Source organism: Rhinolophus hipposideros, assembly GCF_964194185.1.
Source record: "Rhinolophus hipposideros genome assembly, chromosome: 6".
NCBI lineage: Eukaryota > Metazoa > Chordata > Mammalia > Chiroptera > Rhinolophidae > Rhinolophus > Rhinolophus hipposideros.
The window spans coordinates 51698776-51714119 of record NC_138052.1 but is presented as its reverse complement, the minus strand read 5'-3'; the positions used below and the strand labels follow the sequence as shown (position 1 = coordinate 51714119).

The window sequence follows — 15344 nt, the reverse complement described above, 5'->3', positions numbered from 1 at the left end:
AGACCAGAAGACAAAAGAACACGGAGATCTCTCATCAGTGTCTCCTTGGCTTTACAACATTCCCACAGTGGACACCTAATCTTTGAGTTACACATTCGCCATAAAATATGACATTTCCGGTAAGGAAGTACTTCCTAGGTTATTTTGATATTTGGCAGAGTAGTTTCTTTCTCCCTTAAAAACTGCTTAGATAATTGTCCCTAACTTGCTGTTTGTTATTTTTTAAGGATATCAACCTAAACAAATTCTCATAGCAGAATCACGAAGTTCCAAAAAGACACTGAGTCAACATGAAAGAAAGATAAACAAAATGAAAGGTGAGGAAAAGCAGAGCGTAGTAGATTCTGTAATTTTTATTATAAAAAAAGTTCAAACCTTTTACATGCTATGACATTAAATGTCATATATGTTCATTGCAAGCAAACCTTTTTAAAAATATACATACTGTATATATTTACATTCAAGTTTGAGTAACTGATGTCAAAGTGTAGTTCAGGTTCTAATCTTTACCCACCTTGTGGATTTGTTCAGCTACTAACTAAACAGTGATTGTATCTTCACTCAGGCACACGGAGAGGTAGAAACTGCTTCTTAAAGAAAAACAAAACTGGAGTGCAAATGTGAAGATCATCGTTGAAGCAGCTTAGCTACATCAAGGAGACCCTAACACGCTTTGGGGATCTCAAGAAGCCAAATACATATAGCCTTGTCCTTTAAATTAAAACCAGAAATACTTTGGGTAGATTTGAGCACATCAGAGGGTTGGCAGAGCTCAGCAGCTAATGCTTTGCCACTCTAAACCCAACAATTGCATGTGACTAAGGCAACATAGCAGCAGGGCTGGGCTGGCAGCTGGGCACCTTTTCCCCAACAAGACAAATAATACACACAAGTGGCTTAAGAGACCTCAAATTAATATCTGTACACACACAGCCTGGAACTCAGAAGCCAATTAAGATACTTCGTTTCCCAGGTGAAACGTCTATTAATTTCTGTCCATGCCCACCTCCATCCTAAACTAAGCTAGCAAGTCTAGACGGGGGCGGTGGCCTATGACTTGTACCGGCCAAGGTTCTTAGAGCCTAGAGGCTAAACCTCATGAGGGCTCTTGGGCCTGAGAAGGGCTCCCAGGGCTCTTGCCGGACTTGCTGGGGCTCGTTCCAGAGATGGGAAGTTGGAGGGAAGCTACAGGTGTGGCAGAGGACAGAAGCCCTTCTCTTTCTCTTTTCTTCTGTTTCATCCTGCGGTTCTGGAACCAAATCTTGACTTGGGTGTCATTCAGCTGCAAGGAGTTGGCTATCTCGATGCGTCGGGCTCGAGTTAAGTACTTATTGAAATGAAATTCTTTCTCTAGTTCTGTCAGTTGTTTGGTGCTGAAATTCGTGCGGATTGAGCTGGAGGGACTAGCGGCTCCATATTCTGAGAGTTTGCCTGCAACGTAAAGACAGGGCGTCAGCGGGGCAAGAGAATGCGGACACCCAACACCGGCCGAGCGGTAGGGCTACAGTCACAAAGTCACCGCGCAGCCCTCCTGGGTCCCAATGAACACACTTCTGCCAAGATAAACGCTCCACGGAAAGCCCCTTCCTGGAATGTTCCCTACGCCTGGCACATTTTCCGAGCTTCTATGCGGGGCACGCTCCTTGGAAATTGCCTGCTGTAATGACGCCTCGGGACGCGTTTCCTCCATAGACCCCAAACCGCCGTCTAGAGGGACGGCTGCAAAATGCTCCCGGCACAATTCTTGGAGGAGGCTCGGTCCCCAACCCCAGGGGCGTCATTGCGTGGCTCAAGTACTTACTTTTTTTAGGGGCGTTCCTCTTCACTTTCATCCACTCGAACGTGCTGAAGGCGGAGGGGAGGCCCGAGGCTGGGGAGGCGGACTTGGGGTAGGCGCCAGGGGCCGGGGATGCGGTCTGGAAGGCCCCGGAGCGGCCGTCGGCAGGCTCTTTGAGACACGCCGGGAAGGGGCCGGGCTCGCTGAAGGCCGTGGAATCGGCCTGGCCGCTGAGGAGCACGGGGCCGCCCCCCGAGAAGACGGCCGAGGTGGCGTAGTGCACCTGAGCCCCGCCGTCGTCCGCCGGCCGCCCGAGAGCGCACGGGAAGTCGCACGCAGGCCCGGGCCCTAGAAAGTCTGCGCCCCCCGCCGCGGCAGGTGCGGCGCCCGGCTCGTAGGCACTTTCCAGGGTGCGAGGCGCATACGGGGGTGCGGGGGGCTGTGCGGGGACTGTCGGAGAGGACAGTGCGCGTCGGGCGGCGGCCAGGGGCAGGCAGCTAACGAAGGCGCCGTCGCCGCTGCCCAGGGGGAAGGCGGGCTGCAGGCCCACGGGCCGGGCGTCGGCGCAGCGAAACTTGGGCGCGAAGCTGAGCAGGTCGCCGCCGCCGCCGCCGCCGCCGCACGACACGTACTCCAGGTAGGAGCTCATGGTTCCGGCTCACCTACCCGAGCGCGCGGGCTGGGGCCGGGGCCGGGCTGCGCCGCTCTGCCTCTCCGCCCTACCCGAGCTGCCCTCGCTGAGCCATAGCGAGCGCGCCGAGCCGGAGGGAAATAGTGGCTTAATATAGAGGCGGGGGTGGCCACGTGGCTCCGGCCGGCCAATGGGCGTCTTCCCCGCACGGCCCCGCGCGCCACGCGCCTACCCCGCTGCCAACTTTGCGGGATCTGCGGGAGGCCGCCGCCCAGAGACCCCGACCGGGGAGAGCCGGCTGCCTGGGGGGCAGCCTGGGGAAGGGCGGGGTCGGAACGCGGGGCGCCAGCCTGGGGCGCCTGCTCCCCACACAGGTATTGGGCGCGGTGGGGGCAGAAAGGCAGAACTGGTCGCTCGGGTGAGGGCGAGAGGATGGAGAGGGCACGCGCTTGTTCTGGATCCGCGGTGACGTGGCCCTCAGGTGCGGGTTGTGGGCGTCGCGGTGTGGAAGGGGTTAAAAAGCGAGCGCGGAGCCTGGCGGTCGGGACTTCTCCCAGCCTTTCCCCTGGGAAGGTACTTATTCCTCTTCCCTCTGCGTCCTGTGCGCTTTTGGTTTTCTTGGTACTGGTGTTATTTCTCCCCTAAACCTGAAGCTGAGGTTGACTTCCCACCTCCCCTCCGATCTATGGTACTAAACGTTATGCTGTAGGGGCTGAGTATCCGGGGCGCGAAAATGTTTCACTTTTAGATTAGATTCTCACTTTACTTCTCAGCATTCTCTTCGGCTTCTTCCACTCCTCCCGTCTGTGGCGGCAGAAGTGCGAATGTTGGAGTGCCAGGTTGTGATTTGAAAAGAAGATGAAGTTTCTGCCGTGTTCGGAAGTTTAGCTGATTTTGCCCTCGGATTAGGCTGTCAAAATAAAGAAATCTGCCCTTGTGACGGAGCGCTCGCTGGTTGCCCTCCCATCTAGGAGGCGGGCAGGTACGGCGATCCCAGGCGTTTGGCTCGAGGGCGCGAAAGCTTCCCAGGGGTGGGTCAGATCTGAGAGGTTTGGACAGGCTTGTACCTCGAAGCAATTAAAGCTTCTGTTCCATCAGATAAGTGCTGCGTCGTCTCTTGCGAGTGAAATCTGAGGGCTCACAATGTTAATGGGCTCAAGTCTTTCCCTTGATAATATGGTTTTGTTTACTGAGTGTAGAGAGACGGGAAATAAAAGTGCAGTTGGCACAGGAAATGAAGAGTAGAAGGGTTACAAAGACAAGCTTACACTGACACACTTTCCAACTTCCTTGAACATTTCTTTTAATGTTTCCCTCTTTGGGGCTGTAGGAAAATAACAAACACATAAATGTTATTTACACACAGTAATAATGAAGGAGGATGGTTTCTTAAAACTCTGCGTAAATAAAGAGTCTACTCTTGGCTTTTCAAGTGCCCTTGAGAACTTGATCTATTACAGCCTCTGAGTTATGGTGACCGAGGTTTTATTATTGTTTTACTGATCCAGTTGTCATGAAAGAGCGATTGGGCTCTTGCCTAAAATTCCATTCTGAGGAAGTCTGGAAAATAGGAGCCATCACAGTCCAGGGAGCCAGTTCCTTACAGGGATGTGAACTTGTGAATAAACAAAACCACACCAAAAGTGTTACTGCTGGTGAGACTGAAGTTGAGCCATGATGGGGGAGGGTTGAGCCATGATGGGGAGAGGGTAGGTAGAGGGTAGACAGCTAGGAACAAAGCTAAAGGGGTCTGGGGTTCCTGCACTGCTGGCATTCTTGGAGAATCCTATGCTGAAAATAGCCCTTCAAACTTGATGTTGCTACTTCAGTTTTCTCCTGTAGCCAATCAGGTGACAAAGATCCTAAATAGTTTTTTAAAAGAGAAAAATAAAGGTTCTTCTCTAACATCCTGGTCAGGAAATAATAGAGCTCTTCAGAACTAGCTCAGGCTTCATATGTAGACGCATTTCTTCACTGTCTTCCCTCTGCACTCTTAATGCAAAAGTATCAGCAAGTCAGAGTCTGCTAAGTTGACGGTGCTCCCACAGCCACCCCTGGCTAGACTTATAAGAGCCAGTTTTTACTAGCATAATGACCCAGCTCTTACACTCCTATCTCAAAAGTATGAGGCCCTCTCTCAAAAAGTACTCATTTAATCACAACTTCTAGGCCCAGAGGCCCCAGGGGGTCATGAAGGAAGAGTAGCCTTGTAAACCTCTCTGAAGAAGACGTCCAGCTGGCTGCAACCCAGGATGTAGGACAGAAAACCCAGTGTGACTGTCTGGAAAGTCTGACCAAAACCTATCAAATTAGGCGTCTTTTCTCTAAGGTTTCATGTAAAAAGAAGGCAGCCTCGGTACCTTGACAACCTTCATTGCAACAAGGACCAAGTTTTTGTTGCCAAACATTTGGGACAAAAGTTGGGTCCTTGCTATCACAATTAAGCATTGATTTTTATGTACTTGTGAGCTATCTATCTACACTATGTTCCTGAAGGAAAATTTTGGATGAGCTTTTGCTGAGGGAAGAAACTATCCTAAAAGAGAACTTTCTAAAGACATTTTTAAAATTATATTGTTTTATTTTCAAAACTGTGGGTAAGGTGTTCACTATTTGTTCAGACCCAATAGCAGTTCCCTGCTAATTGCATAACAAAAAGCTACATTCAGTCTCTCTACCTCCTTTGAATCTCCCAGTCTTTGGCATATCCTACACCTTGGGGCTCAGAGTTATCATCTCCACTCCTGGACTCGTTCTTGGCTTGCTCAGATTAGCAGTCAAGACTCTGGTCATCTCAGACTCAGATTCAACAAATGTTTGCCAAGGACCTACTATGTTAGAATATTTTGTTAGGGGATGGTTACGCTAGGGGGAAAGATATTCACAAACCAAAGGAACAATGAATTCATTTCTGGCACAGGTCTTAGCTATACTATAAATCTACTCCAGAAGAATTTAAATAAATCTACTCCAGAAATATTGTAATTTCCTAAGGAAAAATCAGAAGATATTACTGAGGGAAGTGCGTGTAGAAAGATGTGAATATAGGATATTTTGAGTAAGTTTCAAGTTTGTCTCCTACATGTTCACAGGGCGTGGGAGAAATGTCTTACTGATTTTATTGCTTGTTCAAGTCATGAATTCCCGAGGGTCACTTGCCCTGCTATGTCCTGGTGCTATGAGTTCTCAGCAGGAGGTGACAGCAGTGGGGCCTGATTGCCAGGTTGTGTTTGATGTAGGAATGCTTTGAAATCTCTCCCGTCCTGCTCACCAAAGCAGCCACCCCCTGCCCACCCCCCATGACTACAGTTCTCTCCTATTTGCAAGACAAGCTTCTTTTCTGCAGGCAAAAGTGATGGAGGGTGGCAGTCTGGTCTTCTGTGTGTTTACAGTTGTTCCTAAGAAGTGTCTTGGAATCCCTCTCCACAGGCCTGCCCTGTTACCCCTTGGAAACACTTGAGTACATGCAAACTCTTGGCTCCACAGCCCCAAAGCATAGAAAGGCTCTTGCTTGTTTGGGGTAAAAGGAGGTGGGGGTGTCTTTTCTCTTAAGCAAGATTTGCAGTTCTCTGCAGCACCTTTAGTGATCCCAAGCTGGAGATGGAGATGAAAGTGATCCTAAGGACAGTAATTATAAACCTATGGAAGTCTGCTAACATGACCCTCTCTGAGGAAAACAGTTTAGAGTGTTGTGCCTTTTCCTGAGACCTTTGTGAATGAAAGGCTCATGGGTCAAGCTTGTGCCTGTCACACAGCAGGCATTCGGTAAATGTTTGTTGCACAGAAATAAAGAATGAACAGAATGGTGTATCTTCACCATGACTCATAGTGGGTAAAGGATATCCTTAGATTACTCACTCCCCAAACCACTTCATGTGTGTAGGAATCACCCTAGGAGCTTATTTAAAAGTGTAGGGATTTTAATCCAATAGGTCTGACCCAGGAGTCTTTATTTTTAATAAGCATCTTGGGTGATTCTAAAGGAAGATTCTTAGGAACCACACTTTGAGTATTTCTGCTTTTGGAGCTAGGTTAGGGGGAATCAGTGTGGGGAAAGATGGGTGATTGGGGCGGTGGGGGCTGAAACCACCGTGATGAGAGCTCATGGCTAGCTGGAACATGAGTATACCTAAAGCGTATCTGGAGGCCTATTGAGTAGTAGAGACAGAGAGGTCAATTTCAAGGTCAAACTTAAGTCTAGTTGGGTTGAAGTTCTAGAAAACATCCTTAAGAAGTAACCAGGAATTACCCAAGTTTTGCTGAGAAAATAGTGCTTTGTAGACTGGGCTCACTTCTGCTCTCCTTGTCACCTCCTTAACTTATCTTTGATGATGCCAGTGGGGTAGGAAGTGAAAGGGATTTGTCTTTCGCAGTCTCTTCAGAGAAAATTTAGAGTGGTCCTGAGTCAATGGGAAGAGGAAAGGAGTGGGAATAGGAATCTCAAGAGGAAGGAGCCAACCCTCATTTCTTTCTACCTCCCCCAAATCGTCTGGAATGAGCATTTGAGTCTCCGGGATCCAGAGAGGGTGAAATGTCCCTTGGCTTAGGTGTAACTCTTTCCCCGGCTAAAGGCTGACTAAGATGACTAAGATGTCCATGCCAGAAGGCCCCTTAGAGGTAAGTGACGTCAGCTCCCTCATTTTAGAGGGAAGTCACTTTACTCGGAGGTCGAAAGGCAAAGCATCCTGCAAAAATTAGGGAACCAATTTGGGTCTCTGACTCACTGGTCTGTTGCCTTTCCACAGTCTGCAAAAATCAGGGAGTAAGGCAGCCCCTTTTCCGCAGTGTGGCAGCCTGGATGCTGAACAAGCAGAGCAGTGATCAAGGCGGCACCCTCATTTCTGGAAGACCATACAGCCAGAGTGGCTAACTGAGCAGTCTACTGCCCTCCTCTTGCTAAACTTGTGCCCCAGACTTCCAAGAACCCACCTTGAGTTACTCCTGCAAGAGAGGGCAGTGATGGACCTGGGTCGCCACCCCCTCCACCACCACGCTGAGTAAAGGATCCTCTCGTTTTCTGCTGAGCTTGATCAGCATCAGGGCTCTGGGGGTTAGGGAGTGGGGGGACAAAACAAGAAGTGTCCCAAGATTAATGTAGCTGGATAGAGCAAATACAAATAAGGACGTGTGTGAAGACACAAGAGACACCCAGGTCAGTTACACTTGTACTGATCTTTTTTTTCTCTCCTTTATTTTTTAAATAGATGATAAATTTAAATGTACATGGTTCAAGTTTCAAAGGGTACAAAAGGGTATCAGTGAGAGTGTTTGTCCAATCTGTTCCCCAGGCACCTTGTTCCCCTTCACATAGGCAGCCAATTTTATGAGTTTCTTATATATCTTTCCAGAGATACTTTATACACATACACACACCTCCACATTTTTTACACAGACAGTAGCATATCAGATAGACTCTTTTGCACCATGCTTTTCTCCCTATTGTATCTTGAAGATCATTTCATATAAATGCATACAGGACTTCCTGGTTTATTTTTATAACTTCTTGCTGTTCTACTCTATGCCCTTACCACAACTTGTTGACCCAGTCCCTTATTAATGAGCCTTTAACTTATTTTCAGTCTTTTGCTATTACATACACATGTACACGTTTTTACCTATTAGAAAAATCCCTAGACATAGAAATTAGTAAAAAGTATGTGCACTGGCAGTTTTGATACATATTGCCAAATTGTTCTCCATGGAAGTGAATCAATTTATACTTCTGCCAGCAACAAATGAGAATTCCTGTTTCGTCACACCTTTGCCAAGTCAGGGGAATTAGAGTTTTTTATTTTTGCCAATCTGATATCCTGTTACTCACCCTTATAAGATCTCCAGAAATGTCATTTTCCCTTATCTAATTTGATCCTTCCATAATTCTGTGTTACAGATGGTAATACTGACACAGAAAAGATAAGCAATTTGTAGTCACACGCACTGTAAATGGCCAAGGTCAGAGTCTCAACACTTTTTCCTATACTACACTATGCCACAGGGAAGCTTAAGGAGGTTCAAAGAGAGTGTGTGGCTCCGAGCATTCCCCAAAAGATACATGATATAAAAACGCACAGAAGCTTTCTGACATCTGCTAAGAGGTCTCCTATTTAGTGGTCTCATACCAAGACCATCTTTCTGCATGTGTCCCCTGGAGACTACCCTCCAGAAGCAGAGGGGCTCTGATTAGCAATCTGATCTGACCTAGTCTTAAGCATTAGCTTGGATTCAATATCGGGGAAGCACTAGGGTGTTGTTTTTAATTTTCCTGAGGCTTATTTCTCACTGTCCACCAAGGACCTAAGTATTGATCATCGTAGTATGGGTAAAAGGATGTTTTCCCTAGGTTTGAGCTTTATATAGGACACTCACTTGGACCTGGTGACTATCGTACCTAACACAACACACACACACACACACACACACACACACACACACACACACACACAGCTCTAATGACAAACTTATGAGATAGATATCTTTACTGACTGTTTCATGGATGATGAAATTGAAGCCAGAAAGATTAAGTGAATGGCTTAGGATCACACAATGTATCAGTTAGCAAAGCAGAAAACACAATGTAGACCTAACATTGAACTCATTAGTTTCCCCTGCAAAGTCTTCTATTCCCCCTCCTCTATTCATTTTGGTGAAAGATCTGACTACCCACTCAGGCCCTCAAAATAGAAACCTAGGGATTAACATCCACAACTCCTCTCTCACTTATCCAGTGGACCACCAAGCCCTGTGAATTCTTCCCCCTAAATGTCTCTCCTCTTCATCCATATTATGTTGGTTCCTCTCTCGGCTGGATTATTGTAGCAGCCTCCTTTCTTCTTCTTGCCTCCCATCTCTCCTTTCTCCAATCAGACACAGTAGCCCCAAGAGTTAGCTTTCCAAACAGATAACCTCACATCCCAGCTTATAACCTTCAGTGGCTCCCCATTACATACAGACCTAGTCCAGACTCCTTTCTAGGGTCCTTCTACCACCTATTTTCCAGCCAGATGCTCCACTTCAAACTATTCTCCTTGTTCCAGGTCCAGACCTTGCTCTTTCTTCCCTCCCTGCTTTTGTATGTGCTGCTTTCTCCACCTGGTTCAGCCCTCCTTCCTCTAAAAAACTCTTATCCTTAAGGACCCAGATTCAACCTCCTCTGAGGAGCCTTTTTTGACACTGCTGTCAAAAAAGGTACTCTTAGTGGCGCCAGCTCTTTATTCCAGGAACATTTTGGCCACACCTCTGTTGCAGCGTCTGTCACACTGTTTCAAGATTAATTCTTTTTCTCCCCCAGTAGCTAGAGGGGAACACACCATTAGTGACTCGTTTTTGTATGCCAAGGCCAAGCCTCGTGCATCTAGGAGCTGTTCAGCGGGTATTGGTGGAAAGGCAAGGAAAGAGAGAGACAGATTCTGAACCAAGGACAACAGGACAAGTATCTTAATTGCTCAGAGAGTTCAGGACACTGTGCAAGGCTTAATGCTTATATATGCTTAATGCAGATATATATCTGAAGCAAACTGACAGTAGAACATTTCTCCAAAGCGAGTTAATTTCCACCCACAAGGATTATGAGAGAGAAGAGGACTGAGGAAGAGGGGAGAAAGCTGGGACTGGACCTTCTGTCCTTTAGAGACCCTTTCCTATGAGCTGAGGCAACGTATTTAACTAACTTCAGAAAATTTTCAGCTGGTAGCACTCAGAAAAAAAAAAAAAAGCTAAAAGGAGGCAGCCTGGAACTTCCTTAGAATTTACAAAGAGGACAGCAGGTACCACTCCAGAGGGAGTAGAAGAATGCTTCCCCACCTGCTCACCCAGGCCCTCCTGCTGGAAACAGCTCTACTGCTAATGACGGCCCCCCTCCCTCCAAACTTGCAGTCTATCCCTTTATGGTGTTTTCAAAATGAACCCAAAAGAATTGAAGTAAAAACAGTAAATACAGCACAGTATATATAATAATACTGTATTTCATATTTGAAAATTGCTAAGAGAATAAATCTTCAAAGTTCTCATCACAAGAAAAAAGTTGTAACTATGAATGGTGATGGATGTTAACTAGACTTATTGCGGTGATCTGTTTTGTGGTGTATACAAATTGTCAAATCATTTTGTTATACTGAAAGTGATACAATGTTATATACAAATTATACCTCAATTAAAAAAAATTGTTTCTAAATGCTCTTGTCCTGCCATCACATCAAAAAAGAGAGGAGAGTCATGTCATTGTGGTTGGTGTTTTAAGTATATATTGTTATTTTACGTGGAATTCAAGTTTAGTTCCAAGTTCAATAGTGGTCTTCTGCTGCTTCCTCCCACACTGAATACTCCTGCAGATAAACAGGAGAACTAAACTAGTTCTGTGGCTTCCCTGAATTCTACTCCCTGGGGACATCTTTTTTAAACTCTTAAATAAAACAGTGTCCACAAGACCCTTCAGACCTATTGGGATTTTTCTTGTCCTGTCTTCAGAGATGAATTTGGCCCTGGGGGGAGGGGGGTAGAGCAGCATTTAAGGGTGTCCCGTGGGCAAGCAGAAGGTGTGGGGGTTGGGGGGGTGCAGAATCACTTAGGGTCAAGGCCGGAGCTGGGGCCAGCGTGGCAGGTGGGCGCTGGGCACCCTGAGTGGTCCCAGGGCTAGGCTGGCGCTAAGCAGTGCCGATCACGGTGTGAGGAGGTGACAGGCCAGTATTTCTTTCCGGCCTACCGGTGAGCCAGTGCGGAGTGGCGGGTCGCGCCCTGGGTTGGCGCTCACCCTGCATGCCTGCTTCTCCTCCGCCTGCGGTTTCTGGTCGGTTCCCAGCTGGCCCAGACTTGCTCTGAAGGAGGAGCAACCGCTGTCGAGCGAAAAGTGCACACCGGGTGATTGATGAACTCTTAATAGGACTAACCTCTCCCGTTCCCCACCCTAGACACACGCAGAGAAATCATTCACCCATTCTCCTCCCCAGACCTTCTTGCTGGCGAGAGGGGACGTGGCCGCCAGTGGGTTGGGTGATTAACTCCCCGTTTGTCCGAAGCGTTGCAGGTGGTTTCACGAACACCCTCCCACCCACCCCCAAACTCAGCCTGGCTTTGGCGACGGCGCCCTGCCGCGGGGCTGCCAGGGAGAGCTCCAGCAAGCGCGTGTCACATGGTGGCAAGGCCTGAGCTGGCCTTTGTGCTGTGCGCTACTGCCCGACCGCTGGCTATTGTTCCCCGCAGGGGAGGGAGGTGCTTGGACTCGGGGTCCCACCAGCCTCCTCCCCAGAGTGTCCCTGGTCAGAGAACGGGTGAGGGCTTCCTTTGTGTGTTCTCTGCCTGTGGGGCCAAGATCGCTTCGTGCTGCCCCAAGGGGCAACAGATGGGGTGGGGGTGGGGGTGGCAGGAAGGTTGGTGCCAGCTCTGCCACTTCCTTAAGGTCAGCTCATTGGACCCAGTTTCCCTGCTTGGCCCTTGCTGAGGAGGTGCGGAGTGGTGTGGTATTTGTAGGGCACCACTTTGAACAAACAGCCCTCAAAAGGCCTTCTCCCTATCTCCTTATAAGTCAGGAAGCTCTTCCTTCCTTCACAAAGGCCCTGGCCCAACAAGTCCTCTTGACCTGGTATGAGGCCTGCTCCCCCAGCAAAAACATTTCATTTGTACCAAGGTTCTCCATGAATCCAGATTTACATTAAGATCTCCTCCTTGGGCTCTTACTAATTAATGTTAAAACACTATTTTCATGATTTTCCAGATATTATTTTTTCCATAAAAGTGATCCAAACTACCTAAGGGATCAGCCAATACATTTTGCCATAAGATCTAGGACAAGAAGACTTACGCACCATCTCGTGGGGGCCCTTCACCTGCTTCTGCTACTACAAATGGTTAAACATCCATTGACCCTGGCTCCTCGTTCATGTGTGGAAACCTGGCCTGAAAGTAGGTCTTTGGACTGTCTCTGTACTTTTCCAACTTGCCAAGGTGGGTATGAGATTTGAGGGAAATGTTTAAGCATAGGCTGTAGGCCAATTATATAAATCCATTTGGCCCCCAAAGAGGAGGGCGTTTGTAGCTGGAGTGGAAGACAAGGGAATAATGAGGACTAAGATTTCATTCTCTGTGATCCGACTACCAGCCAGCACCACCGATGCAGGAAGTGCAGATGATTCATCTACCCCATCTTTTCTCTCTCCTTCCAGGCCTTTTACAAGAGATCTAAGTGACCCAGTCCTCAAAGGTGGTGAGGGCGTGGCTGGTAAGTAACTCAGTCTCAGCTCCCACTGCCTAAAGTGTCTAGGGATAGGTCTGCTCACCCAGGCCCTCGCTATACCCTCTCTGGGAAGGGGCAGTGCCCTCAAGTAATCAGGCTGGAGGCCAGTAGGGACTAGGGAGCCTTCTGCCCCTCTTTATTTTATTTAATACTCACAAACTTCTGTTCACTCTATTCTTTTCTTACAGTTTCTGAAAGAACGACTCCCAGATGCCAAGAACTCCCAGATGAAGAGGACTTTCCTAGATCTGTTACTGGGATTAACCAATTCTTGGCTTCAGGAGGAAGTCTCAACTAATTCTCCAGATAAAGTCAAAACAGGAACTGTCCCTTGAATACTGAAGGTGTAAACAAGCTTCTGGCTTCCCTAGTTCAAGCAGAGAAAAACTTGAGTTGAATGTTGGGTTCCTTCTTTGTTATTCAAACATACACCCACACACACACATCCTCTTCACCCTCCCTATTGAAAAACCTCAACAGATGGAGAGCCTAGGCTCCCAAGCCTGCTGGCTGAGAAGATGCACTTCTTTCAAGGGTCAGTCAGCTGGTACAGATTGGGGGAGGGAGAAGGGACGAGGAGTTAGTACAGGGAATCACTATCCTTTAATACTCCTTACTATAGAAATTCAAAGAATGTGAAGGTTAGCAGCCTCTGGGGCCTGGAGAACTAATTTAGCTGATGTGTCTGTGATGGGGGCTAAGCTTGGGGCTGCAGCACCGGGAAAGGACTTGTTCTATATTCTCTCCTTTGCTCTCTCATTGAAAAGCCGTACAAAGAAATGATACAAGTGAATGGTTAAGTTAATGATCCCATCTGAGGTGGATTTTTTTTTTCTCTCAGGTCCCTGGATCAGGCTGAAAGCTACCAGTAGGAGGCAGAATATAGAGTTAATCGCCCATTCTTGCCGCCTTGCCAGGGGCCAGGACTACTCTTCAGGCCTTTTCCTCTGCCACTTCCCCACCCCCCTGGCTAGCTCAATTGGGTCTCCTCCCATCACTCCAGGCTGGGTCCTGAGTTTCTCCTGGTAGCCAGGGGAAAGTCTCCATCAGCCTAAATCTCTTTCCTACCCCCACCTCCCGTTTTGCAGAGGGCCATTCCATCTGCCTCACCTCCACTTTACCTTAATTCACATCTGATTGTCTGGACAAAACAACTGCCACCACGACCGCCGTCCATGAGCCCGGGCTTGCAGCCCTGACCCCTTTCTTCGGGCCTCAGGAGGATCCCCCACAACCTCCCTGATCTCTACCTCCCCCAAAGCTGTATTTACAAGAAAAAGAAAACAGAGCTGGCCAAGACCTGAGCCATTTGCTCCCCGTAGGCAAACGAGATGAACCACCCAGAGACCAATGCTCAGAGCGACACCCGGCCCTCCCCACCTCCAGTTGTCCGCCCAGCGTCGCCTTTGTGCGGCCTTCCCCGCCGCGGGACCTGTGGGGAAGCTGCGCACACAATGGCGCAGCCGCTCTGGTGAGACCCGGCTGCTCAGGGCGCCCTCAACCCAGCGCCAGGCGGCGAGGGCCAGCAGCCTCGAGGCTTTGGTGCGTTCCCCATTGCCCTTGCACATTCATAATGGGCTAGAGTGGAGGTTTCCCTGCCAACTTGCCCCTTCCCGCTGTAGGTCCTCGGGAGAGGAGAGGCCTGGGCCTAGGGCGCCATCGCCGGGCCCGGGTTCCCCTCCCCCACTCTCCTTTCTCTGCTTCACGGAGACCGGGGTGGGGTGGGGGGTTGACGGCCGGCGCCTCCGCCGATAGAGCAGCTATTGTGACCTTCCCTCGCAGAGCGGGAACCCAGCCGAGTGTGTGCCACCAGCGGTAGCGGGGGAGGAGGCGACTATGTGTGCAAACCTCGGGGTGCGGAGGGAGTGGCACTGGGAAATAAAGTTTGCAACCTCGGGCAGTTGGGCCCTTCTGAGGGCGTTTAGTTGTGTTTAGACTCCGGTGCTTCCTAACACTAATTGCAGGCTCAAAAGGAGCAGAATTTATGGCGAAAGCCAAGGCGGCTTGTTTATAATTTATGAAGTTCTAAATGGCTGTGTCTCAGGCCCGCTCTTGAGCTGGCCTTGCAGGAAGCGACCTCCCCAGACTCACTGTGGCCCCCACCCGTGCCCAGAGCGACCGAGTGTGCCCATCACAGGACAGGTCAAGGCAGGAACGGATCCGAGCCATTCTCAGAGGACTCAGAACCTTTCTCCAAGAGGTGAGAGAAAGCCACAGATTTGTCCCAAGCGAGTTCCGCCACCCCTCTAAAGAGGGTGCCTTGGGGCGGCTGCGGCTGCCTGGAGAGGGAGCCCCTAACCCCGAACTTCTTTGGAGCCTGAGTATGAGAGGAAGCTGATGTCAGCCCGGCTAGACACCGTTTAAATTTTAATCCATGAAACCCTAAGCCGCAGATGACACTTGGGGCCTTGCAGACTCCCGCAGACTCAGCAGATCCTCCTGCGGTAACACACGGAGCTGGAAAACGCCTGGAGCCATGATGCATTATGTATTTTTATTATTACTTATGGTAGGAAGAGAAGATGAGGGGAAACCCGGGCTGAATCTAAACAGCCTGACAATTCATCTATTTAATATTTAGCCAGTTAAGAAAGGTTGTTATCTCTGCAAGGCAGCAAGCTCTTCTTTGATTTCCCTAACAGTTTAAAAAATAATTTCTTACAAGACAATTAGAAATTCTGCTTGTGGATGCAAATTTCATACAAAACAAA

At 48.7% G+C, this 15344-nt stretch overlaps 1 protein-coding gene across 1 annotated transcript; it reads right to left on the bottom strand.

Moving 5' to 3' along the window:
* Positions 1-337: 337 nt before the first annotated feature.
* Positions 338-2532, bottom strand: HOXD1 (homeobox D1). Its single transcript, XM_081052230.1, has 2 exons — positions 1802-2532; positions 338-1431 (listed from the first exon to the last, which is right to left on the bottom strand). The coding sequence occupies exons 1-2, from the start codon at positions 2424-2426 to the stop codon at positions 1097-1099; spliced, it is 960 nt and encodes a 319-aa protein (XP_080908356.1). The 5' UTR covers positions 2427-2532; the 3' UTR covers positions 338-1096.
* Between the last annotated feature and the right edge of the window lie 12812 nt (positions 2533-15344).

What these genes read in the sequence shown, in the direction of transcription:
- HOXD1 (XM_081052230.1), bottom strand. Translation starts at nt 2,426, where the DNA reads ATGAGCTCCTACCTGGAGTACGTGTCGTGCGGCGGCGGCGGCGGCGGC. An exon ending in GAGGAACGCCCCTAAAAAAA is followed by an intron (nt 1,432 to 1,801) that starts GTAAGTACTTGA and finishes TTTACGTTGCAG; the next exon opens with GCAAACTCTCAGAATATGGA.